Raw genomic sequence first — 23,615 nt, 5'->3', positions numbered from 1 at the left:
GCAATCAATGTACACGATATGGAATCTTATCTTAATCGGGATCTTTTAACTTTAGAGGCTTGGTCTAAGAAATGGCTTTTAAATTTTAATCCTTCAAAAACTAAGGCTGTTTATTTTAGTAATAAACCTAACACAGTAACCCCTACGCTAAAATTTCAAGGATGCGATTTGGAATTCGTACCCACCCATAAACACTTAGGTGTTATATTTTCTGAGGACCTTTCCTGGTCATCTTATATAAATTCTATTATAGCAAATGCTCAAAAGAAATTGGGATTAATGAAAAAACTTAAATTTAAACTTAATAGAAAATCACTGTCACTATTATATACTTCATTTATAAGGCATCAGTTAGAATATGCATCTGATGTATGGGGCGGTTGTTCTATTAATGATTCAGACAAATTAGAAAAAATACAATTGATTGCAGCAAGAATTGTTACAGGTTTACCTATTTTTGCATCTCGGGAATCTCTTTACTTTGAAACAGGGTGGGAAACGCTTTATAGTAGAAGGAAAATATCCAGGCTAAAAACAATGTATAAAATTGACCGAAACCTTTTACCCAGTTATGTAATGGATATTTTTCCAAATAAGCGTGCTAATGTATCTAACTATTCTACCAGAAATGCACATAATTACATTATACCAAAATGTCGTTTGGAATTGTATAAATCTTCGTTTGTTCCTACTGTTGTTGATGAATGGAATGCGCTTTCAACGGATGTCCGTGGAAGCGACTCTGTTCGCATTTTTAAGGAAAAAATACATGTTTCTGTCAAAAATGAAAATGTACTTACATGTAGAACTAGACCTAATTTTTTTACATATGGGGATAGATTTTTGAATATCATTCACACTAAACTTCGTCACAATTGTGCACTAAATAATGATTTATTTCGATGTAATATTATCAACAGTCCACTCTGTTCGTGTGGTAAGCTCGAAGATACTTACCATTATTTTTTCACATGTAATAAATATAAAGATGCTAGAAATGTTCTATTTAATGACGTTTTTCAAATTGTAAATCTTAACATTGTCAATACTCATGTTTTACTTTGGGGTGACAGTTCAATAAGTGACAATGAAAACAAGCATTTATTTACATTAGTTTATAATTTTATCAAAAATACTGAAAGATTTAACTGATCTTATAACTACTAGTACACCGTTGTTTACTATATACATGTCAATTGCATTTATGTATACGTCCATTATATCCACTAACCTTTATTTATGTTGTGTACACATATTTTGTATCATATCTTTGTATTGGGAGAGGGCGGTCTAAGTTATAGAACTTGTGCCCAATCCCAATTGTATTTTGTACAATAAAAATATGTTCAAATCAAATCAACGAATAAAAAATCATTCATTTATGGGGTGATCGTTACAGTCAGGTATATGTAATCAAATCCATTACAAAGACCAAAGGGCTTTTTGATGTAATTGATTACGTAACAACTGTAATGACCATCCCCGTAAAAATCAAAGAACGATACTTAATAAAAAAAAAAATATATTATTTTCCATTATTGTCCGTACAATTAAAATTTTTTGATATTTTTAGATTATATCTCTCATGGTCAGTTCAGTTCAGTTCTTTATCATCCGTAAGCTGCACAGCTAACACTACAATAAATATAAACAATATACACGTAAAGGTAGGTTATTAGAAGAATGTGGCAGAAGTGTACATCAGCTGCAGGTCTGTAGCTCCCGGTCTGAAAAAATTCGTATGGACGACCTGGGAGCTACAGGGCCTCCCATAGTAAAAATCTGCAATTTACGGCGCACAAAAAATTGCGCTAGTTTTGGACTGATTAACCTTATTTCCAAACACATTCTGTACAAATATTTGTTTCCAAAATATTCCTCGGACATTTTACTACAGTTATCGTCTCTTCACTTGCCTCTGGTATTCTTTTAAACACCATCAACAGGTCGCCCATCCGAATTTTTTCAGACCGGGAGCTACAGACCTGCAGCTTAAGTGTACATATAATATCAACATCTAATTTGCATTAAGTAAATCTTGTCTTATTTTCAAACTAAAGTGAATAAATTTACCCAAATTACATAGTTCTTTTACATTTTCAACATTAAAAAGCTGCAAAAGTTTAGACATTGAAGGTTTTATTTCATGCAAACCCCGCATGTGCCCCAGAAATATACGTCATTTGAAACATCAATTTTTCAAGAAATTGCCAAGCGATGCAAAGCAACTATTGAACTGTTGAAAAGTCCATTTTAGGCAATGTGCAAAATTCATAGTGAAATCATTAAAAAATAAAGAACGAAATTTCATATTCTATAAAAATTGAACTAGCTAGTGACTAGCTACATGTATCAATGAATACTGAGAAAGAACAAAAACATATTGACGCAAGCGTCAAAATAATTGCTCTTTTTTAACAACGTATGTACCGGTATATGGTCTCAAATACCGCATATATTTAAAAAAAATCGTTGATTTAGATGATTCCATAAATACAAACAATATAACCTCGTACTCATTACATTACGCAAATATAAACAAATAAATTTTCTTTTGTTGAAATCTAATGTTTTTGTGTTTAAAATACACGAGAAACATCAACTAATAAAATCTACGTTTTAATACTAGTATTTTATTAGACAATATGTTCAGTAATTGGTACATGTATATCAAGGGGATAAGACAATTCTTATAACGTAACCTAGTATCTCATGTTGACAACCTATAAAAAAACAATAAAACTAATAAAGGGGGTTTTTAAAAAACATACAACGTATTTAAAAATTGGATGGGGTTTGAATTTCCTGAATTGTTAACCATAGGAACACCTGCTCTACCCTTGACCTAAACGCTAGGGGTATCAGCGAGTTTGATTTTACGGAAGCGTATTTAAGTGCCTGTTTGGAATTTTTTTTAAATTCCAACTTTAATCTCAGAATTTCCAACATAAAGTTGGATTTCAAATTCTAAAGTTGATTTTTCCAACTTTAAAGTTGTAATTTCCAACTCGGAATTTTCAACTTAATTAGACGTGCATTTTTCCAACTTTAATCTTTGAATATTCAACTTTTAAAGTTGATTTTTCCAACTTTAATTTTGGAACTTCCAACATTCATCTTTTGTTGTAAATACGATAAGGTATTTTTTTTAATTTCAGACGAAGTTTTTTTTATAAGTGATCTTTATTAACGCCATGTAAATAAAGACACGTTCAAAATATACAAATTCCAAGGCTTTGTTTTGATCGTAATTGTTTTTAAGTGTGCTTCTTTCTAATCCTGCATTAAATTGACGACACCCTCTTGTTTTACATATAAGATAACATTTATTTGATTCCAATAATTTCGATATTTGATATCTGAAACTTTTTACATACAGTTTTAATCTTATAGTTTATTGGAAAACTTATAGTTCAAACATATACATGTACAAGCATTAGTTAATACCCAGTTTGCCCGTGACATGATTTATTGCGTGGACCCTGGGGTCCACGCAGAAAATATATAAGTGTGGTTAAACCGGTTGCTGTGGGGAAAATTCAGCCTGCGCATGAGCTAGCCTGATTCCTGTGCGTAATGGGTAGCTCAGGGAACTAGGCTAGCACACGTTTATCTGAATCGGGATCGGGATTCCGTGCCATATGCACACATAAGTTCAAAGGCGCTGTAATTGTAAAGTTGTCGGTAAACAGTACAAAAACAAAGTATTCCTTTTTTAAAAAAAATGATCGGCATGTGATATGAGCTGTCAGTATTATGAAATAAATAAATGTTATAGCATAATTTGCAATGTTTTGTTGTAGCTTAACTTTACTTTTACAGAAGGCGAGGCTAGAGTACTTCTCGATTAAAAATTTTTATGCATTTAAGTATGATTGAATAATAATGTGACTGTATATAATAGACGATTGAATAATTATGTCACTGTGTAAAAGTTAAAATCTCAAAATAATGCATCCAAATATGAAATTAATTTGCACAAAGCTGTCACTGCATAATTAACAAAGTGCAAAGTGGTGCAAAGCATAATGTGTGCGCAAATAGTAGAATTCGCCTAATACTATACATGCAATCTTCATTAATATAGATCATAATTATTTTAGAAGTATGAACCCTTTAAACTCTGAGATAAAAAGTCAGGACTATACGTGATACAACGTACAAATTTAGTGGTTAAAAGTAGGCGGCTAGAGTCGGATATGAATCTCTGATAATCTTAAGGCTTTCACGTTTTCGTTGGAAACACTTGCAAATGGTCCACGTATTGTAGTCCATTTTTAAAGGACAGCAACTTGTACTTTCATATTTACAAGAAATTAGTTCAAACAAAAAGCTGAAAATTCCTCTCTCTCTCTCTCTCTCTCTCTCTCTCTCTCTCTCTCTCTCTCTCTCTCTCTCTCTCTCTCTCTCTCTCTCTCTGATTTTTGTGCATTCGATTCTACATAATTTGTTTGTTTGAACATTTCCCAGTTTAATAATTTGCAAAATTTACGAAATTAGTGTCTGGATAATTTCCTTGAATGCCACAATTTTCTGCTAATGAGTTGCAACATAACAGTCCTTGATTATATCGCACGCTTCTCTTTAAATCAGTGCATACAATCAAATGGCATCAAATCCATAGCAATTCTTTCATTTAAATGTAAATAGGGATTCTATATTCAGATTAGGAGGACCTTGCAATCACATATTGAAGCCTCCATGTCATGGCTTTCCGGAATCACCGCTTTGGGATTTTCTATCAAATATTTACATAAACTCTGTAATTTTTACTACATTTCTTAACAAAATTATTGTTGTTCATATGAAAATATAAACTGTCTTACTGGGTATAAAACAATACAAACATTTGTGAGAATAATTTTTTAAATAAGAAATCAAGTTAAATATCAATGTACATACATGTTAACACAGAAAAAATTGAAATTGTTGTATGAAACTCATTTTTTCTCTCTTAGTTTTGACAAGGAGTTGGCGTTAAAATCAATTCGTTGGCCACTACCTCATCAAGTCAGGGAGCTTGGTCTACCCATCATTTTAAAAATATGTTTAACTACGACCTCTTAGTTAGTGAAGGAAAATTCCATAAATCTTCATTTAAGCTTTTCAATTTGAGTACTGAGTTACATTTCCTTATACGGAGCTCTTCTTCTTAAGAAAATCGATTCGGTCAAAAATTGCCACGCCCATCCAGTCCCCTTAATAACCAATGCTCCCCCCCCCCCCCCCCAAGAAATTCTTAGTACAACATGATTGATTTAATTACAGTAATTGTTCTTGAAAGTAAAAGTTAAAAACTGGGGCATTAAACTATGATCAGAAAATTGATCGATCCGAAAAAACAAGTTAATTGTAATGAGTTTATCGTGTCTCTGAAATCTTTTGTCTTTCTTCTCATTTTACACAGTCTCTATTATGATGGGTACTACTGTAAATTATTTAAGTTAATGTACAAAGATCAAGTAACTGCTGTCCTCGAAACAACAGGGTGTACTTTATATATATCCTGTGCAGCAGACATACTGGTCTTTCTTAGCAATCGATACCAGAGCGTACACAGAGTAAGTTGTCGGATGTAAATTAAACTAGGTTTTCTCCTCCCCTAAATGGATATATACGTAACAAACATTATTCTCATTTTCATATGAGCAATTTATGAATCGAATGAACATTAGTTTCTCTTTGCTTCGTTTATCTGTAACCCCCCCCCCCCAAAAAAAAAAAACAAAACAAAAAACAAAAAACATTACTTTCCTAATCCATTATGAAATACAAATAAAAAAATTTAGAGTGAAGTATTTATTATTTTACCCAAGTCTTTACTGACACGCAAATCAAGATTATTTATCATTTTTCTTTTTTTAAAAACCAATATGTTTTACATACAAATCTCTGATACCGAGCATTGGTAGATGTAGTAAGGTACTGAAAATCCTAAGAGCGGACTCTAAATACAAACAAATGACCGAAGCTGAGAAGTTCACGTTTCTTATGAAAATAAAAATATTTCTATAAATACATATTTCATTCAATAGGCTACATTTACTGCATCCATTATTTTGATACATTGTGCATTCCACTAACAAATAACTACATGTGAAGTATATGTAGTCAAATTTTGACAGAAAACATCAAGACGACTTCTTCTGGTATTTGAACAATCCAAATGTAAATGCATACATGTACATGTGTGACTAAGATTTGCTGCACGTCGGCATAGAAAACAACACAACCACCAGCGACTCTCCTTTTATATTAAAAAAATCCGGTGAAAAAAAAAACAAACTTTTGTGTCGTTGAACAAGTGAAATAATGAATGCCTATTGCTGAAATACATGCACATTCAATTAAAAATAAGTTTTTTGGTCTATGATTATTAGCTTTTTTCATCGCTTTTCCATTATGAATATCTATTTTAATTCATACAAATTGTTGCTGCACTTTTTATTATAGTTGATCTTTCCCTAATATTTACAAGCAAATCTGTAATTGCAGTTTTTAAATGGTTTTAAAAGGTTAAAAACACCTATAAAAATAGCATATAGAAATCATTTACCGCAAAACTACTTGATTTTTTGCAACCAAATTGATGGTTTTTGGTTGTGAAAAAGAGTAACAAGTAAACGCTTTTTCCATAAACGTTATCTTATTGAACAGTGATGCACAAATAATGTTGTTATACTTTCATGTTAAATACTGAAATCTGATTGGTTAAGACGCAGTTAATAATATTTACTATTACCCTCAGCGTTAGCAACGCACTTGGCAACGGGTAACATTAAAAAATGTTACATGCGCGAAAATTATGCGCGTACGGTTCGCTGTAGAATTCACGTTATTCCTATATAAAAGCAGTAAAATTTTCTTAAAAATTTTAAAAAAGACATTCAGTATAACAAAATAAATAGTGCCTGTTTGGGAGGATAACAGTTGAAATTGACACCCCTCGAAAACCATTGTCAACCTCCGCTTCGCGTCGGTTGACAATGGTTTTCTCGGGGTGTCAATTTCAACTGTTACCCTCCCAAACAGGCACTATTTATATAATGACAACCGATAGACCGGGTTTTTTTCCCTTACTGAATAATGACTTCTAGTTGTTTTTTATATACTTCTGTTCAGACAGAAAATATAGACCGGTCCTTGACATGTTAATTATACAGCAAACTGATTTGTTTCTTCAATGCTTTACGTATATTGTCTATGTCTCGGTACCTTCTGGATATAATACAAGGCCTGCCATTATCTACCTCCAGCAGAACGTGGCACCATTCTTACAGTTGATGATGAAAAGATGCGTCTCCTTTCCTTTGTTATTTAAACAAAAACAAAATACCCTCAATGGGTTTGTTTCATTTAAAGTTTAGGATAAAAGAGTTCTTAACTTATCTAGTGCAATTTGTTAGTTACGTTTTGAATTCCTTGATTGTTATTTTTTTTTTTGTTACAGATAAAGTTAGAACTTTTCGATTATTATACCTACATGTATATAAGTAATTAAAAAAAATTAATTGTTTTAGATAAGTTTAGAATTCTTTGATTGTTATAAATAAGTTAAGAGTTCTTTGAAATTAAACTATTCATTCAACACTTCGGCGTTTTTTGTTGTTTGCTGGCGGTCAAAGCATCAGAAATTTACAGGTACACGGTGTCTTGGAAAAAGTGTTTTATCTAGAGCCTTTCAAATTAACGTAAAACATTTTTCTTTCATTTTTTTTCCGCCTTTATCATTCTCCATCTATAATTTGTGAGGCATTAGTCATGCTTTTGTTAACGGATATTTTTATGATCTCTGTTATGAATTTTAATTAGTCATCGATGTCATTTGCAAAATCTAATTATGAACCTGTCCTTGGGAAGTAAGGTGCGAGCCCATCACATATCGTAATTATTGAGACGTCGACATTGGTACACCGAGTGACACAATTAATCCCGTCAGGAATTGCATTTGGGGGTCAGTCCGTGGTTTTTGAAGCTCAAATGAACTTGCAGTACTGCACTGCAATCTGGTTTACAAATGCAGGATAAACTTGTTTGCATGTGAAACCGTATTGCGTGTACCAGTATTTCAGCTGTCTGACGAGTTATCATTTATTCAAAAGTCGCGTGTCATTATTTTTTTTCATGAATACAATAAGTTTCATCAGTGATGCAGATGGAATTCTACAAATATACAGATTACACGGCATTGAAGTTTTAAAATGATTAATATATTTTACATTAAGGTATCTTCATGCTTTACGGTGAAACGTTAAATACGAATTTATCTTGTTGTAACGATCAAAATTGAAAGTTTAAAAAAAGAGATTAAAAAGTTGTATAGTAATTCGTTCTGAATTGATACTGTCTTCGATGTTTAGAGGAAACCATGACGGAAGCCTAATAAATCCCGCGCGTTGATAATGTGTGGAAATCAATGTCTACAAAGGCCATCAGATTTCACTCTGGAAAAGTTCTGTGATGGGTTTGTCATGCGTAACTTTTCCTATGCATGGACTAGGAACTTTGAAATTCTATGTAACAGACAAAACATTTCAAAAACATTAGGAAAAAACTTTTCGGTTGTCTTTTTCTGCACTTTACCCACTATGAATCAGCTGAGAGTATTTGTAATTCTTTGTGATAGAACAGCAGTTTTCAATCCATTTACTTTGCAATAAACCAAATCCTGCTCCGAAGCATTTGACATGTAACGCTTGATTCACTTTATCAAGTGTGATGTTGAGAGACTAGAATAGTGGAATATCTCACTCGTAACCCAATGGAATTCAAAGATCCCCAATTGCCTTTGTTGATAATTAATTTCAATTTTTTCTCCTCGAATTAATTTTTTAAAACCTAGATGATTGCTTGACTTTGAAGCTCCCGGTCGGGATGATTCCAAAGGATGAAGAATTGCCACTATTGGTGACTGCTTGTCTGTCTGAATTGCTGCATGGTAGAAGAGTAGAGAGCAATTCCGAGAAACAATAATGGTTACATATGATCTGTTTCTAATTCCAACGAGGATATATTATCTTTGTTTTTTTTTTAAAAATTCTCTTTGCTGTTTTGTAAATAAGAAAAATGGGGAACAGCTTAAATCACCTATTTGAAGATTTTATACGCTTAATAATCATAAACATGCGCGTCTCTGCTTAATTTATTTGATATGTTTGTAACTTAAAAATGCCTCAAAAATTTTCTGTCTATAAAAAAAAACAAAGAGTTGCTTCTGAAACAACGATAGTTTATATGACAATGGGATTTTTTTCCGTCACAAATCGACGAAACTTCGATATGAGTTTCACCTGTTTCAGTACGAATTAACCCAAAAGAGCGATAAAAACGTACCAAAAACTACATCACAATCATTCTGTTGTCTTGCTAAGTTCAATCAAGAGTGAGGTTCCAAGTCCCAAAATAATTTCGACTGAAAAATTACGTCCCGTCGATAAAATCAAGAACTCAGACAAACGCGGGCATTCTATAACACTTTGAAACTAATTTCCACGATTAATGAAAGAATTGTTCCTGTAGGCAAGACCGTCCATTCTGGCTAATTATAGCAAAGACTACGTCGCACGTTCTATTAGATTTCCTATTCTCCACTCATAAATTCACTAAGAAGTATATTTTAAACAAGCATAGCTATTCCAAAATATCTTTAACACAAGTTTAAAGCACTGAAACGCACTAGAAATCATTACGAAAAGGCAATGCTTTTTTATATTCTTTAAAAATAACCGACCAAACAATATTGTAAAAAAGATTATATTCAAGTGTGGGTTTTTTTTATACATATATTACAAGAACAAATTTAATTTAATTATATTAATACAGCTTATTAAGAAGCGCTATGCGGATACTTCTTTTCTCTTAGAACAATATACATGTAAAATTCGATATTCTTTTAATGTCCATGGATTTGCACACTATCGGCCAAGCCTGCTCATTTCGTGCATTTGTACATTTGTAAATATTTCTGTTTTTTGTATCTCATGTACCATTGAAATGGTTTGAATGAAATAAACATTCAAGACATTCATTCGTGTGCAGCAATTATAAGTATTAAAGCACACAAACAAATTATTCTGTCAAAATGATTTATGATTTCAAACAGCATACCAAGGTAGTTTTGTTTATTTCTATTCCTTCTAGCCTGAGAAGAAAAACCATCAAAATTATAATATCATCTAACTTTTAATGGTTTATTTATGCCATTTCAATCTAGATATGCTCTAGAAGAAAAAAAATTCAACGAAGAAAAATGTTCATCCACCGAAATGAAAATGCTTGCCTTTTTGAGAAAATGTACATTTCGCGATCTTCTCAGATTGCCTGGTCAACGGGGCAGGTCTATTGACACCAATAGATGTCACGTTTTGTACAGTTCTTCTCTTTTACTCGCTGGTCATTATTGACAGTCCTGGCGAGCTGGGTAGTGCATGGTGCGGCCAGGCTTTTGATTGAATATTCCAAGGACCTCACGACGGCTCCTCTCCAGGGGCCAGTGCTGCTTTGTGGCAGTGTTAAAAAGTCTCTAACCGGTGTTTGAACTTGAAATCACGATTAAGTGGTTTCCAATATTACGCGAAATCCCAAGCTCGTCGGAGCGTTTGCATTTGTGGGTTTTCTGTTTTACATGAATAATACTAATTCTAAATATTCCCGATGAAGTTATGGAGAAGGGTCCAAAGATACGGCAAAACTATCTGCAGTCATTGATTGCTCTAAGTTTGAAAGACATTATAGTAAATTCTAAATCTAAATTTATCTATTTTATTGTTTTATTAATCAAAATAAAACACTGAATTTTCCGTCCAATATATGTTAATTTTATAATATCATTTCATTAAAAGTTTAAGATTTTTTAATCTTTGATCACTTGCAATATCACTATTCAATCATATCCACGAAATAAAGTCCTAAATGGCTATGTCAACTGTTCACATTGTTTCATCAAATTAAGAATGAGACACAGCTTGGGTAATGAGCTCAATTTTGAGGTGTCTTATTTCAACGTGTGCTGCTTTATTGCACCTTTAAGAATTGAATGCAACCTGGCATAATAGGATGTCTAGAAATGCAAAAACATTGTATGTTTCGTGCAGAACGTGACCTAACGCAAAGTCCTAGAAGATTCTGATGTGAAACATCCTGTGAACCTCTCAGTTCTTCAGGTTCTATGACCAATCCAACATGCAAACAAGTAGCACTGTTAAATAAATCGTCTAGGTAGGAAACAGAAAAGAAAAAAAAACAATCAGTGATGCATTATCTAATGTTTATTGTGTCAAGGTGAGTCAAGCATACGGGTCTTCTCGTGTGAAAACTGGTAATCCGTCAGTGCTGCTGGCATTCTGGGGTATCGAGGTGAGGTAATCTGCCCAGTGAAACGTTTGCGCATCCCGGAAACAGTATTGGACGTCCAGCGTGTTGGTGTTGTCCGTTGAGTAGAGAATGTAAAAGTTGCACATCTCGTCTTTATTGGTGGCGCTAATGTAAAAAATGAAATTATATATTTAATTCCAATGTACGGAAAGGTTACAGAATTTACAGTTGACTGCATGAAATGTGACTGTGGTCACGTGACTACGGTCACTATTCTTGCAAGAGTGTACAAATATTACAGAGGTTGAATAAAACTTTGTCGTGTGTTACCACCATTTTTTTTATAATGACAACTCCTAGCAATCTCTAACAGTGCCTACCAGGCAATTGGTGGTGGTGGTGGGGGGGGGGGGGGGGGGGTAAAGTTTTATTGTATTCGCAAAGATTCGGCTCGGTTTGAAACACGCAAGGTACCCCCATCTAAACGTATAACTATAGAATATCCTGATTTTAACGTATGCCTGACAAAACGTACCCGATCCTAAAGTATGAATATACCCGATTTAAGCATCGAGACACAACTTATCCGGTCTTAGTATAATAAACACCACTTACTTATAGCTACCTTAGTGTATGATTTTCATATCTTACCCATTGTATGATACGATGCATACAATTTACTTACCCGATCTTTGTGGGGAACGTTCTGTCACTGCTCATCGTACATCTTGCCGCCTGTAAAACATTGCATAGCTGTAGTTCATATGAAAGTAACAGATAGCCTTTGAAAACTTTCATTCTTTGTGCAAAGAGGGATAACCTATAGCCAATGCAAAGCATGAAAATATGTACAAGTTCGGTACCAGCAAGTCTCCTTTGCGAATGTCAATCCCCGGGGCGTACACATCATAAAAAGCCTGTATTGAAAAAAAAAACGGACTCTTGTTAATATGTCTTAGATGATTCGTTAACTTTACCGTCACTTAGAGTTTAACCGTACTCTTGGTTGATTTTTGTTGAGTACACTCGCACCTGAGGAAGCTGGGGGGACATCCGTCCGATCTCCGTCCATCTGCCATCGCGTATCCGGTATGCTGACGTCACTACACCTACAACCAATCGTATTTGTTTTAGATTTAAATTATTACCCATGAGGCTTTGCAATGAACAGTATTAACGTTTTTCTGACTATACAGTGTGTGTAAAACAACCTAAATTATGGGAATGTGTCCTGAATCCTATCGGGTGAATAGTGTAGTTGGTATACTGACATACCGACTCCATGTGAAAATCTGCAACAATACAAGATGTTTAACGCTACGTAAATCATAGATTTTTCTTAATAATATACAGGTGTATAATAATTACGGCAGGTACTTACTCTGTATCATGGGTGGTATGTATCCGTAATTACCCAAAACGTAAAATCCGGCTTGCAAAGGCTGGCTGTTATGTAATGGTAAATCAACTATATACATGTAGTCAATCTATTCAGATTACAGAGCATTGTGTCTTTAAAGATACATGAAAACAAACATTGTTGGATAGATTTCGGGTTTCAAAAGGTATCATGAAACACCGTCATCTCTCAAACTGTAACAAAAACCACATTTCCAGATATCACAATAAATCATCAACATTCAAAATAAATCATCAACATCCTAAATATCTCATCAACATTCTAAATAAATCATCAACATCCTAAATATATTATCAACATCATAAATAAATCATCAACATCCCAAATGTATCATGAACATAAAAGTATATGATTCGAATTGAAAATTAATCTCACCGGGTGTAAGTCATGGTCAGCGTAACTCCAGAGTCATCAAATTTAGAATCTTAAAACGATTGAATAAAATCTTTAACAAAGTTTATCATGAATTGATACTGCAGAATGCAAAATTAATGATGATAAATGTATATATGGAATACTTACCCTCAAATGCACCTTTATAGTGGAGCTGAATGACCAGGTATTTAATTTTTGTACTTCCGCCCACGCGGAAACCAACACCTACAAAATAACTCTACGAATAGCCATCTGTGACGTTCAGTAGACCATCACTATAATTCGAAAATTTACTCACCTTCCGGAAGTGCGCGTGAATCTGCGTCCATTGCCCATGCGTACACGATTTCTCGTTGGCCATCTTGGCATACCGAGTCATCGGACCTGTCGTCCATCTCTCCACACTCCCTGATTTAAGCGTGTTTATAAATGTGAATGCAATGCAATTTTCGATTATCAAGTATTTTAAAACCTACTTCATTTTTTCTGGATATGGAACTTATTTCACGAATTGATATTTTTTCACTCATTTTAATACCACTGTCTTAAGTATCCAAATGATGTGCTTGCATAATGCTGTACATCTATTTGAGATGACAGAATACCCTAGGGTTAAGGTTCTAGGGGATTACGTACCATGAGTCCTCCGTGGAGCCCGGATGACCACACCCATACACCATCATGTGATGAGCTACTTGTTTTGAGGCGTGGGGCTCATACTTTACTGAAAGACACAGTTATTCAATGGACGACTTTTCTTTATCAATATGAGAGAGAGAGAGAGAGAGAGAGAGAGAGAGAGAGAGAGAGAGAGAGAGAGCTGGGAAAGACTCACATATATACGCCTCTCTTTCATCTAGCTTAACACCATGGCATACAAGGGCGTCAGCCTATTTTAAAGACAAAAGAGCCATTTGTTACATCGCATTCCATAGAATCAATTCGAATCAAATATTGTATGAGAAAAGTAACGAGGAGTAAAATACATGTATAGAATACCCTGACTACAGTTGTTTATATGTACACGTATAAATTTTATTCCTTAACAAACTTATTTAGAATTCATTTTTAAAAACACTCCACATGTAGTCTTATCAGTTTTTCTTTGTTTCTCTTATTTCATCTGCGTTTGTATACACATTATGGTGTCTACTACAGATAAAACGTGGAGATGAATATTGTATTTCAAATTCTGAATTAAAATAGAACTATAAAAGAGTTTCTCTCACGTGACGATTTATCAACGGGAACGGATGAAAGGAAACGCTCCATTAGAACAGAGAGACCTTTCGCTACCAAAGTTATATCCAAAGTAATAAGTGCTGGTTCCAAAGACTGGAATGTTTATTTACATAGCTCATGACGACAACATTTACTCTTACTTACTTTTTGAGGTCGGACATTTGGCATACGTATGGATTTTGTGAAGACATCGGTATTTTTTATAGATTTCGCTTGACACGGTATAGAAATCAGACTTATAGTCAGCAGTGGTATTATACCTCGGTGTGCCATTTCGTTATCATGAAGGAAGTCATAAGAAGGAAAAAAGATAAGAGTAGTTTGATTCGGACTGAAAACCGAACCCCGCACTTTGTCAAACGTCACGTCTGTAAACGTGCAACGTGCAACAACTCTGTGTCACTGGTACAGGGTGTCAACCACAAAACCCAGGCAACTATAAAGTTATTAAGTAACTCTTTGAAAGTGAGATTCGGGTCAAAATTGAGCACCTATGGGCCCTGTAGTGCGGCAGTGACCATCATGTAATAATTGTCGACGAGCAGAAAAGGATGCATTATATCAATAGTGCCTGTTTGGGAGGGTAACTGTTGAAATTGACACCCCGAGACAACAATTGTCAACCGACGCGAAGCTGATTACTTCTTGTTCCGCAAGCAATTATGAATTAACCTTGATATTGTCGGATGGTGTAGTGGTCTATCGTTAACGTTTCAATGCTTTTACTTTTTGATTTGAAATTTAGAAACTCATAAATTATCGATACGCATCGGTAGTTAGAGGGATTATTTTAAATGTAAAATAATATAAGCAATCCTGCAATGTTCATGGTATGGCATACAGTGTAATCAAGTCAAGCCAACTCCGAACATTAGTTTAGAATTTAGACCATATACGTAAATATGTATGCAAGCATTCCTCTTTAAGTAAATACTACTTTGTAAGTATTTTTAATTTTGTCTTTTAAGATTTTCGTAAGTTACAATGATTACTTTACACGTATCGTATGTTTTAATGGGTCACCTGAGTAAACTCAGGTGACCTATTGCTATCCGTTTTCGTCCGTCGTCGTGCGTCGTCCGTTAACAATTTTATATTTGTAACTTCTTCTTAAAAACTACAAAGCTAATTGTTACCATTTTTGGTGTGAGGCATCTCTATGGTACATGTAAGAGAAATCTAAATTATGAAATTCATGGCTCTACCACCCCTGGGGCGCCACAGGTGGGGCCAAATATGCAATAAAAAGCCAAGTTTTCTAAAAATCTTCTTCTCTACTCCCACACATGTGAGAAAAAAAAGGTTGCACAGTTATGATGTCCATGGAGCCCTCTACCAAAATTTTGAAATTCATGGCCCCTGGGTCAGGGGTTCTGGCTCTAGGGCGGGGCCAATATGGCCTATAGTAAAAATGTATTAAATCTTAGAGAATCTTCTTCTCTACTCCCATATATATTTGTAAAAAATACTAAATGCATGATTATGATGTCCATGAAGCCCTCTACCAAAATTATGAAATTCATGGCCCCTGTGTTAGGGGTTCAGGACATGGGGGGGGGGGGGGGGGGGGCAATATGACAATATAGTGTTAATGCATATAATGTTTTAAAATCTTCTTCTCTCTTCTCACACATCTGTATGAAAAGCTGACTTCATAGTTATGTTTACCAGGAAGTCCTCTACTAAAATTTTAAATGTCATGTCCCCTGGAGTATGGGTTTTGACTCTAGGGCAGGGCCAAATTGGATGCATAGGTGTTAATGCATATAATGTTTAAAATTTTTCTTCTTTACTCCCACACACCTGAAAGGAAAACTGAATTCATGATTTTGTAGACCAGATCTTTTAGTTTTTCGCCAAAATTATAGGTTTCATAGTTCAAGATTTCAGACAGGGAGGTGGTCGTCATTACAAATTTATAATTTTTCAACTCCAGAATGAAACCCAATTAAATGAATATATGAGACTCCTCGACAAGTTTATGTATAAGTTATATGCTACTCAGGTGACCGTTAAGGCCTATTGGCCTCTTGTATATTTTTAACCCTTTTAATCTATTATGCTTGTATGTGACAGGGTATGGCGGTCGCCCGCTTGGGCACGTGGTCCTCTCCGGGTACTCCGGCTTCTTCCCACACCAATGACCCCCTCGCGCTAACATCCGTGCCAACGAGAGATTAATATAAGTTGAAGAACTTGCTTATCAATCGTTGTACAATAAATGAAGTTCAGTTTTTTTTCAATCAATTATGCGATATGATTTTCTAAAACCCAGACCATTTGTCATTTGTGTGTAGAAAACATTATTAAATGTACTGTATGTTATAAGTTAACTTACATACGATACAACAGGACATACATGTTTTGATGACATACAAGTTGTTTCCCTTGAATTATGTTTTGAAACATTAAGTTCGATTCTTACAAGTTGCACATTTGTAATAGTTTATTTCGATAACCGTTATTTAGAATTTTTTATCTTTTCTCAAACGGATTTCTTTTTCATTCTTTATCAAACGTAATATTCAATATCTTTTGTAGGCATCTCACAGTGCAGTTTTTGAAAACTTTATTTAAAACATTTAAACATATCCAACATTGAAATAAACATTGTAATAACAAACAATACCAACTTGACCCTTGAATATGCATTTGAACATCAAAATAAAATGAACACTTGTCGCTAAAAAAGCAGTAAATTTTATATATGTCAAATTCGTTTTAAAATAAAAATCCTTACTGAGACAGAATTGACCTTTTTTTAGGATGTATACTTTAGGACGAATGGGACACAATAGATTAGTAAGAGCAAAACTGTGGCTTAAGTTTTAAAATGTAAAATCATCCATTAAAATTTTCAGCACTTTGCAAGATCTGGCATAAAAAGCATTACTAAAATTTTGTAAATATGAAGATAAAAGATAAAACAACCAGACATTTCTAAACCCATGGGGGGTCATACGCATGCGTGCGCTTAACCGACTGTGCTGAGCCGAACGTCATTAAGAAAGTGGAAGATATATAGTGTGTATTCTTTGTCCCATTCTTAAAAATAAAGAAGAAATAAAAATAGTAGTCCCTTTAGTGAGCCCCGTAAACAGAGAAGACACGTGGTGTCTACAATGGTGGATAGTAGTCGGGATCGCCATACGCATTATTAAGGTAGTCCAGCAGACGTGCCAGGCGACGGTCTTGTAAGTTCTCATCCAACGTCACATCCTTTTGCGAAATACCCGGATGTGAGGGAGATGAGATCTTGAGGTAGACATTTTTGTCTGGGATTAGACTGGCTGTTTGCGGGGCGTCTTTGAGATTCATCTTGTGTTTGAGCGGCGAGTTGTCCCAGTAATAGTATGGCGGTCCTGCCGTGAAACAGTTGTGGTTTACAGCGGTTCGTGTTCCGTCCACAAAATACATGATGTAGAAATTACACATCTCGTCGTTCTGGGTAGCTCTGGAAGAGAAAATGAGTTGACGCTAAATATAGCATTGAGCAGTGTCCTTTTTATTCATCTATTTTATCAGACTGTTTTCTTACCCAATCTGGATGGTTCTTGACTCATCATTTTTCATTGTGCATCTAGCAGCCTACAAAAGACAAACTCTATTTACATTCATTCATCTCAGAGTCACGTCAACAGTTATGAATTGATTATACCGTAATTATGAAAGTCAAAGACCAGTCTGGTCTAACTCGGCTTCGCTATGAATCACACAGCCTCGGTCTCGATCACTCACCAAAATGTCTCCCTGGCGGACCTCTATACCAGGACTCGTGACGTTGTAAAACATCTGTAATAAAGATTGCAATGAAGTAAGGCTCATTATTTGCTAAATCTGATTTTGAAAAAAAAAGCATAAAAAAATAAGAAGCAGTATCGTCGTTTGTCAAAGTGAGTGGCTATACTTTAGGTGCAGAACTGTAGCTCTACGGGAAATTCGGGTTAACGGACCGCAGAGCTATTATAGTTCTACTGTACAGTGAGGGACCCAACAAAAAGTGTAATTTGTGTGTCGCTTTATTTTCTAAAGACAATTTCTTTGAGAAAAGGAGGGAGTCGGCGACACCCACATGAAACTACGTACCAAATCTATACACAATGCAATAATACAGTGATCTTGACAAATAAATGTATCTAATAAATTTAAAGAATAATTTTAGATTTAATGCTGTATCCTTAATTAAAAAGTGGGCATGATGAAAACGATCAATTGATAGATCGTCAGTTTGATAAGCATTAAGGATTGTAAAGGATTTTTACTACACCCGGTCCGAAAATATGAGCTTAAAGACCACGCAGTATTCAAATTTTTCAGTTTGGGTACATGTATTTTGAAGAATGTGAGTTCATATAAACGCACAAAACACACGTGTGTGGTTCACTTTTTTTCATGCAAGTAAATGTGACATTGCTGAAGCTATTTAAGTCAACCTGGGCATGCGAGGGTTAACATTACTATTTTTGAAACACGAAATCAAGGGACAGTGTGTAAATGAAGTTGTGCAATTTTTACATTAAATATGTTTTTGATCATGCGATCCTGCCTATATCAAGACACACGACCGCCTCCTTCCATTACAAAACAACTAAAAGATCGCTCAGTTAATACAGCTGTTATAAGTTTGTGACATAGATCAGAGTGATTACTAGTACTTGTACTAGTTGCCTTACCTGTGGTTTGTGGGGGCTCATTCTGCCGATTTCTGTCCATTTCCCGTCTCTGATACGATATCCGGCGGTCACTTCACCTAAATCACCAACAATATCCCGTCAGATTTCCGTATATATGTATTCATATGTAACAATGAAAAAACTATCATTATATTACACCTGTTTAACTTACCGTGTGTGTGGGCGTGTGTTCGGAAGGCGAAGGGGTGCATCACGCTGTCCTCGCGCAGTTCACAGGCAGTCTCCATGTACTCTACCACACACAAATAAAATCCAGTCAGAATTCTTAAACTTATAAGTACCTATCATAAAAAAAGTGTCAGAGGGGGGTTCTGGCTACACTCACCCACAGATTTCGGGGGGATACTTCCGCCGGTCCCCAGTAGGTACACACCGGCTGAGCGTGGCATCCTAAATAAAAAAAAAACATAATTAAAATGGTTGACATTTGTGATATTAAGAACCGAAAAGTAACTTTTTGGTAATGGGAAGTCCAGTTATATGTGACTGGTAATTTTTTTTTGGTGGGTGGGGTGGGTTTTTTTTTTTTGGGGGGGGGGGGTACTCACGGGGTGCTGGTAGTTAGGAGGGTCACACCAGAACTGTCCTTCTCATTCTCTGAAACAAAGATCACGGAGCATTATAATCGTCTGCTTCTAACTCACAGCTAAACTTTACACGTGTGTGATATGATTCGTTATATAATTTAATAAACTGATTGGACTATTTTGTATTCAATGTACAGTACTTGTATTTTTCATTAAGTACTATTTCTGGGTGTGGTTGACAGTATTTCTGACTAGTGTCCATACAGTACTTACTGGGCGGAAGGAAATTGTCCACATTCTTGTAATGGACCTGCAGGACTAAATACTTGATATCCGAGTCGCCGCCAACTTTGAAGCCCACATCTGTAGCATAGATCATATTACTATAGCAAACGAATCATAGGTGCATGCGACATGGATATACATGTATCACAAAATCATCTTTGTTTTTACAGTTCATCAATCGGTACAGTGTTTGAATTTCTGGCTCAACCTGTGTTTTTTCCATTAATATTAGGGTATACATGTAATAGCAAAAAATGAAAAGCCATGAAATGTCAGTGTGAACATTATATAAATAGCTATGCCTTACCTTTCGGCAATGTGAGACTAGGCGCATCCATTGCCCAAGCATACACAATTTGAGATCCGCTCCCACATACCCCTGCAGTTGAATATTCTTCTGTAGTATGAGACATTTCCCCACAATTCCTGTGAAATATTCAAGATATGAGCTCAGTTTTGTTTTCATTTTGTCCCAGTCCAGAGTATTTTGATATACAGATTAAAAAGGGATATCATTATAAATGTAATAGCCATCCCTTAGATTACTCCATTTTGCCTTGGCCTGTAGAAGACACAGCATACATGCACAAAATGGAGCTTTTCTAAATGAAGTATCTATTTTTTAGATACACAATTTTGAACCTTAGTCCTCGCCTTACCACACGCTATCCCGACTCCCGGGGGTCGTGCATCCGTAGATCAGTATGTGATGTGCTATGTCTTTATTGGCATCTGGTTCAAACCCGGCTAAATAAAAAACAAAAATACATGTGACAGTCAAGTTCTTAATTCTTTGTTCAATCACGTTTCTAAGGTGTTAAGGTAACTCCATACTCGTAAAATTCTCTGATGAAAGTTGAAAAACAGAACTGATTTCAACTTAATAGACTTCAATTTCATCAATTATTAGAAAAAATATACATGTCATCACACTTTTTGAGATGTCAGATAAACATGAACTAGAGCACATTTTAGCATCAGAAAACCGTACTTGCTTTGTTAAAAGTAAAATCTTTGTAGGCAGCAAGTTACATGTATAAGTATTAAACATCAAGTACTGGTACTTATTAGTATTAACTTTACGGACATAAAACCCGGACATTGCTTGAATACTACTGAAATCTAACTACTGTACATGTACTTTACTTATATACGTACTGATATATGTTGGGTTCTTTTGACTAGTCTCTATTGCGTGGCAAAGATACGTATCTTTCTAGGAAAAGAGAAAATAATAGATCAACAATTGTGAATTTATGAATACATGTACAAATAATCACATAAAAACAGCTTGACATAAGATAGCAATTAACCATAGATAGCAACACGTACCACTTTCGGTGAGACTTGAGGCATTTTAAGGGGGATTTTTGAGGTGTCCCTCCTCTGGGGGGCACCCCTGACCGTGAGGATTATCCCCACGCACAACGTTAATTTAATCATGGCCCTAGTGGCCATTCGTCCCTGAAAACAATGACGCCATGTTTTAGTACACGAGACAGTACAGCTAATTTGTCAATATGAACATGCATTTCCATTCATAAATTTGTGATTGATTGAAATCGTCACTCTAAAACATAACTATGATATATCCTATACACTCAGATCTATTACAAGATTCTATGTACATCGAGATAAAGAAAAAAAGTAAACACAATATAAATAAATTGGACAATAATATGTTCTTACCATCTTATCGCAGTCCTGTCGTGATGTAAATGTCGGCCTCACAGATAGCGCCCGAGGCCAGGCTTGTTTACACTCTATATAAGTGAAATACAAAAATACAACCCTCTACAGTGGCGTTTCCTCTTAATGAGAACTAGCAACACATATGGAGAAAACAACGAAAAATTAACATAAAATTGACGTATTTGCGTTTCTATAGCGACAATTCCTTAGCTTGACTCCTACGCGTTAAATTGATGCTCGGATTTCCAATAGTCTCTCTGCTTTCACTGGAATATCGATTTTTTGTTTAGGTTTGGGGATGCTCAGCGCCCTCTAGAGTCGCAGAATTCCTGGACCGATCGATTTTTTTTTATTCTATCCATAGAGCAGTAACAGATGCGTCACCACTTCTGATAACGCCAACAGCTACATGTATATATAAGGACGCAATGCCTGCCTGTCCTCACGTAACACTGCACAATCCTAATATATCTATATACTGCACATATTATCAATATTATTGGCAACTATAGGTATACATTATCCTATCATTTACTACTAAAGCAGAGATTTAATTAAAAATTTAAAAATTAGACTTTTTACTTTTATTTATTTCCTCTTTTCACGGGACCCAGGAAAACTCTTTTCATGGACTGTTGAGTGTAAGGGAGAGAGACTCCGGAGTCTCCGACTGTCTCAAAGGAGAGTTGTATACTCGTTCATCGCTTTTATCAAGGACCTAACACTAACAACGTCGTCCATCATTCATACAAATTGGGAAAATTGCCTTAATTAATTAAGCAATAAGAAATCTTTCTTCGAGTATTATGAGGTGATTAAATACGGTCGGGACGTGATCAAATCCAGTGAAGCCCATCGGGCTTTATGATAGATTTGATCATGCACGAACGTATACTTGATTACCTTATAATATTCAAAGAATGATTTTTCACCAAAAATTGTTAAAATTGATGTCATGAATGCAGATTTTTGATCTCGGAAGACGGAATAGCCGAGCATATACCGCGCAGGTATTTTTTATTATTACTAAAAGCGATGATGCTTTACTGCGCAAGTGAGTACGGAGATTGGTACATGCGCGCATGCTGCCACAAATGATTTATGCATTGATCATGCCGTGGCGCACGATTTTAAGTTTAATTAAGCTCACTTGTTTGTTTTAAAATTCTAATTTTCCAACATTGCAACAACCATGCAAATAACCCACGGACTGGTCTTAAGGGGGTCCGGACCCCCTCTTTCCCCGGGAATATTCAGGCTAGATTTTTGTGAGTTGATTTTAATCAACTCTCCTATGCAGTTACTCTGGCAAACCGAAAGTGAAACAGTGTTTGGACCTAAGCACAAATCATCACCGCTGACAAGACGTAGATCTTAAAAATAATAGATAAATTCGGTGTACTGTATGCTGTACCATTGTTTTTCAAAAGAAAAGTATTTATAAATACCTTGAAAATAGTCAGAAATTATATAGTACGAACAATTCAATTGGGATTTTTTTGTAGTTGCATATATTCTTACGCAAGAGTTCAATATAGTCTCGTTCAACCACACGCTCGACTGTCTCCGTAAATCTCCGACAAGCAGAGAGTCTCTCTTGGAAGTCGGAGATAAACGGAGACATCCGAGCGTCTGGTTGAACCAGACTAGAGTTCAATATTACTTGGATCCAGACGTGTACAATTTTTAGAAACATTTCGATTGCTGATACACAGTTTGATGGAATTAATGCTATCTTTAGATGTTACACAACAAGATTCATATGGGGTTTTCTCGAAATTCTTGTCGGAAAAGTTCGAGAATTCATATTATAAAAATTTGCATAACATATCGTTGATTTTAAAATTGGTAATAATTTAAAAAAAATTAACTCCCGACAGTACTTTAGTACTTTGATTATAATTAACATCAATATTGCCGAATCCCGACCCATCTCACTCATCCTCAACTCCGGAACGCAACTGCTACTGTCAAAATATTTGAAAACGATAAAAAAATACTAGTATTCGAAATTCAAAAACTGAATTGAAAACATACTTCTGTTATCATGCATTATATTTAGCACCA

General features: G+C 35.1%; 1 protein-coding gene across 1 annotated transcript; it reads right to left on the bottom strand.

Annotated features, from left to right (window-relative positions):
- Positions 1 to 11,245: 11,245 nt before the first annotated feature.
- On the bottom strand, positions 11,246 to 21,914 carry LOC105338037 (uncharacterized). Its single transcript, XM_066088238.1, has 25 exons — positions 21,546 to 21,914; positions 21,189 to 21,320; positions 21,015 to 21,072; positions 20,516 to 20,603; positions 20,164 to 20,282; positions 19,845 to 19,934; positions 19,593 to 19,641; positions 19,370 to 19,434; positions 19,196 to 19,276; positions 19,024 to 19,100; positions 18,089 to 18,142; positions 17,889 to 17,938; positions 17,470 to 17,804; positions 14,495 to 14,742; positions 13,944 to 13,998; positions 13,745 to 13,832; positions 13,407 to 13,516; positions 13,256 to 13,333; positions 13,109 to 13,157; positions 12,695 to 12,759; positions 12,525 to 12,605; positions 12,346 to 12,422; positions 12,177 to 12,230; positions 11,999 to 12,048; positions 11,246 to 11,478 (listed from the first exon to the last, which is right to left on the bottom strand). The coding sequence occupies exons 1-25, from the start codon at positions 21,546 to 21,548 to the stop codon at positions 11,286 to 11,288; spliced, it is 2,349 nt and encodes a 782-aa protein (XP_065944310.1). The 5' UTR covers positions 21,549 to 21,914; the 3' UTR covers positions 11,246 to 11,285.
- Between the last annotated feature and the right edge of the window lie 1,701 nt (positions 21,915 to 23,615).

This window comes from Magallana gigas, chromosome 6, assembly GCF_963853765.1.
Source record: "Magallana gigas chromosome 6, xbMagGiga1.1, whole genome shotgun sequence".
Classification (NCBI taxonomy): Eukaryota; Metazoa; Mollusca; class Bivalvia; order Ostreida; family Ostreidae; genus Magallana; species Magallana gigas.
Note: the sequence above shows the minus strand (reverse complement) of the source record. Positions and strands in the feature narration are given on the sequence as shown.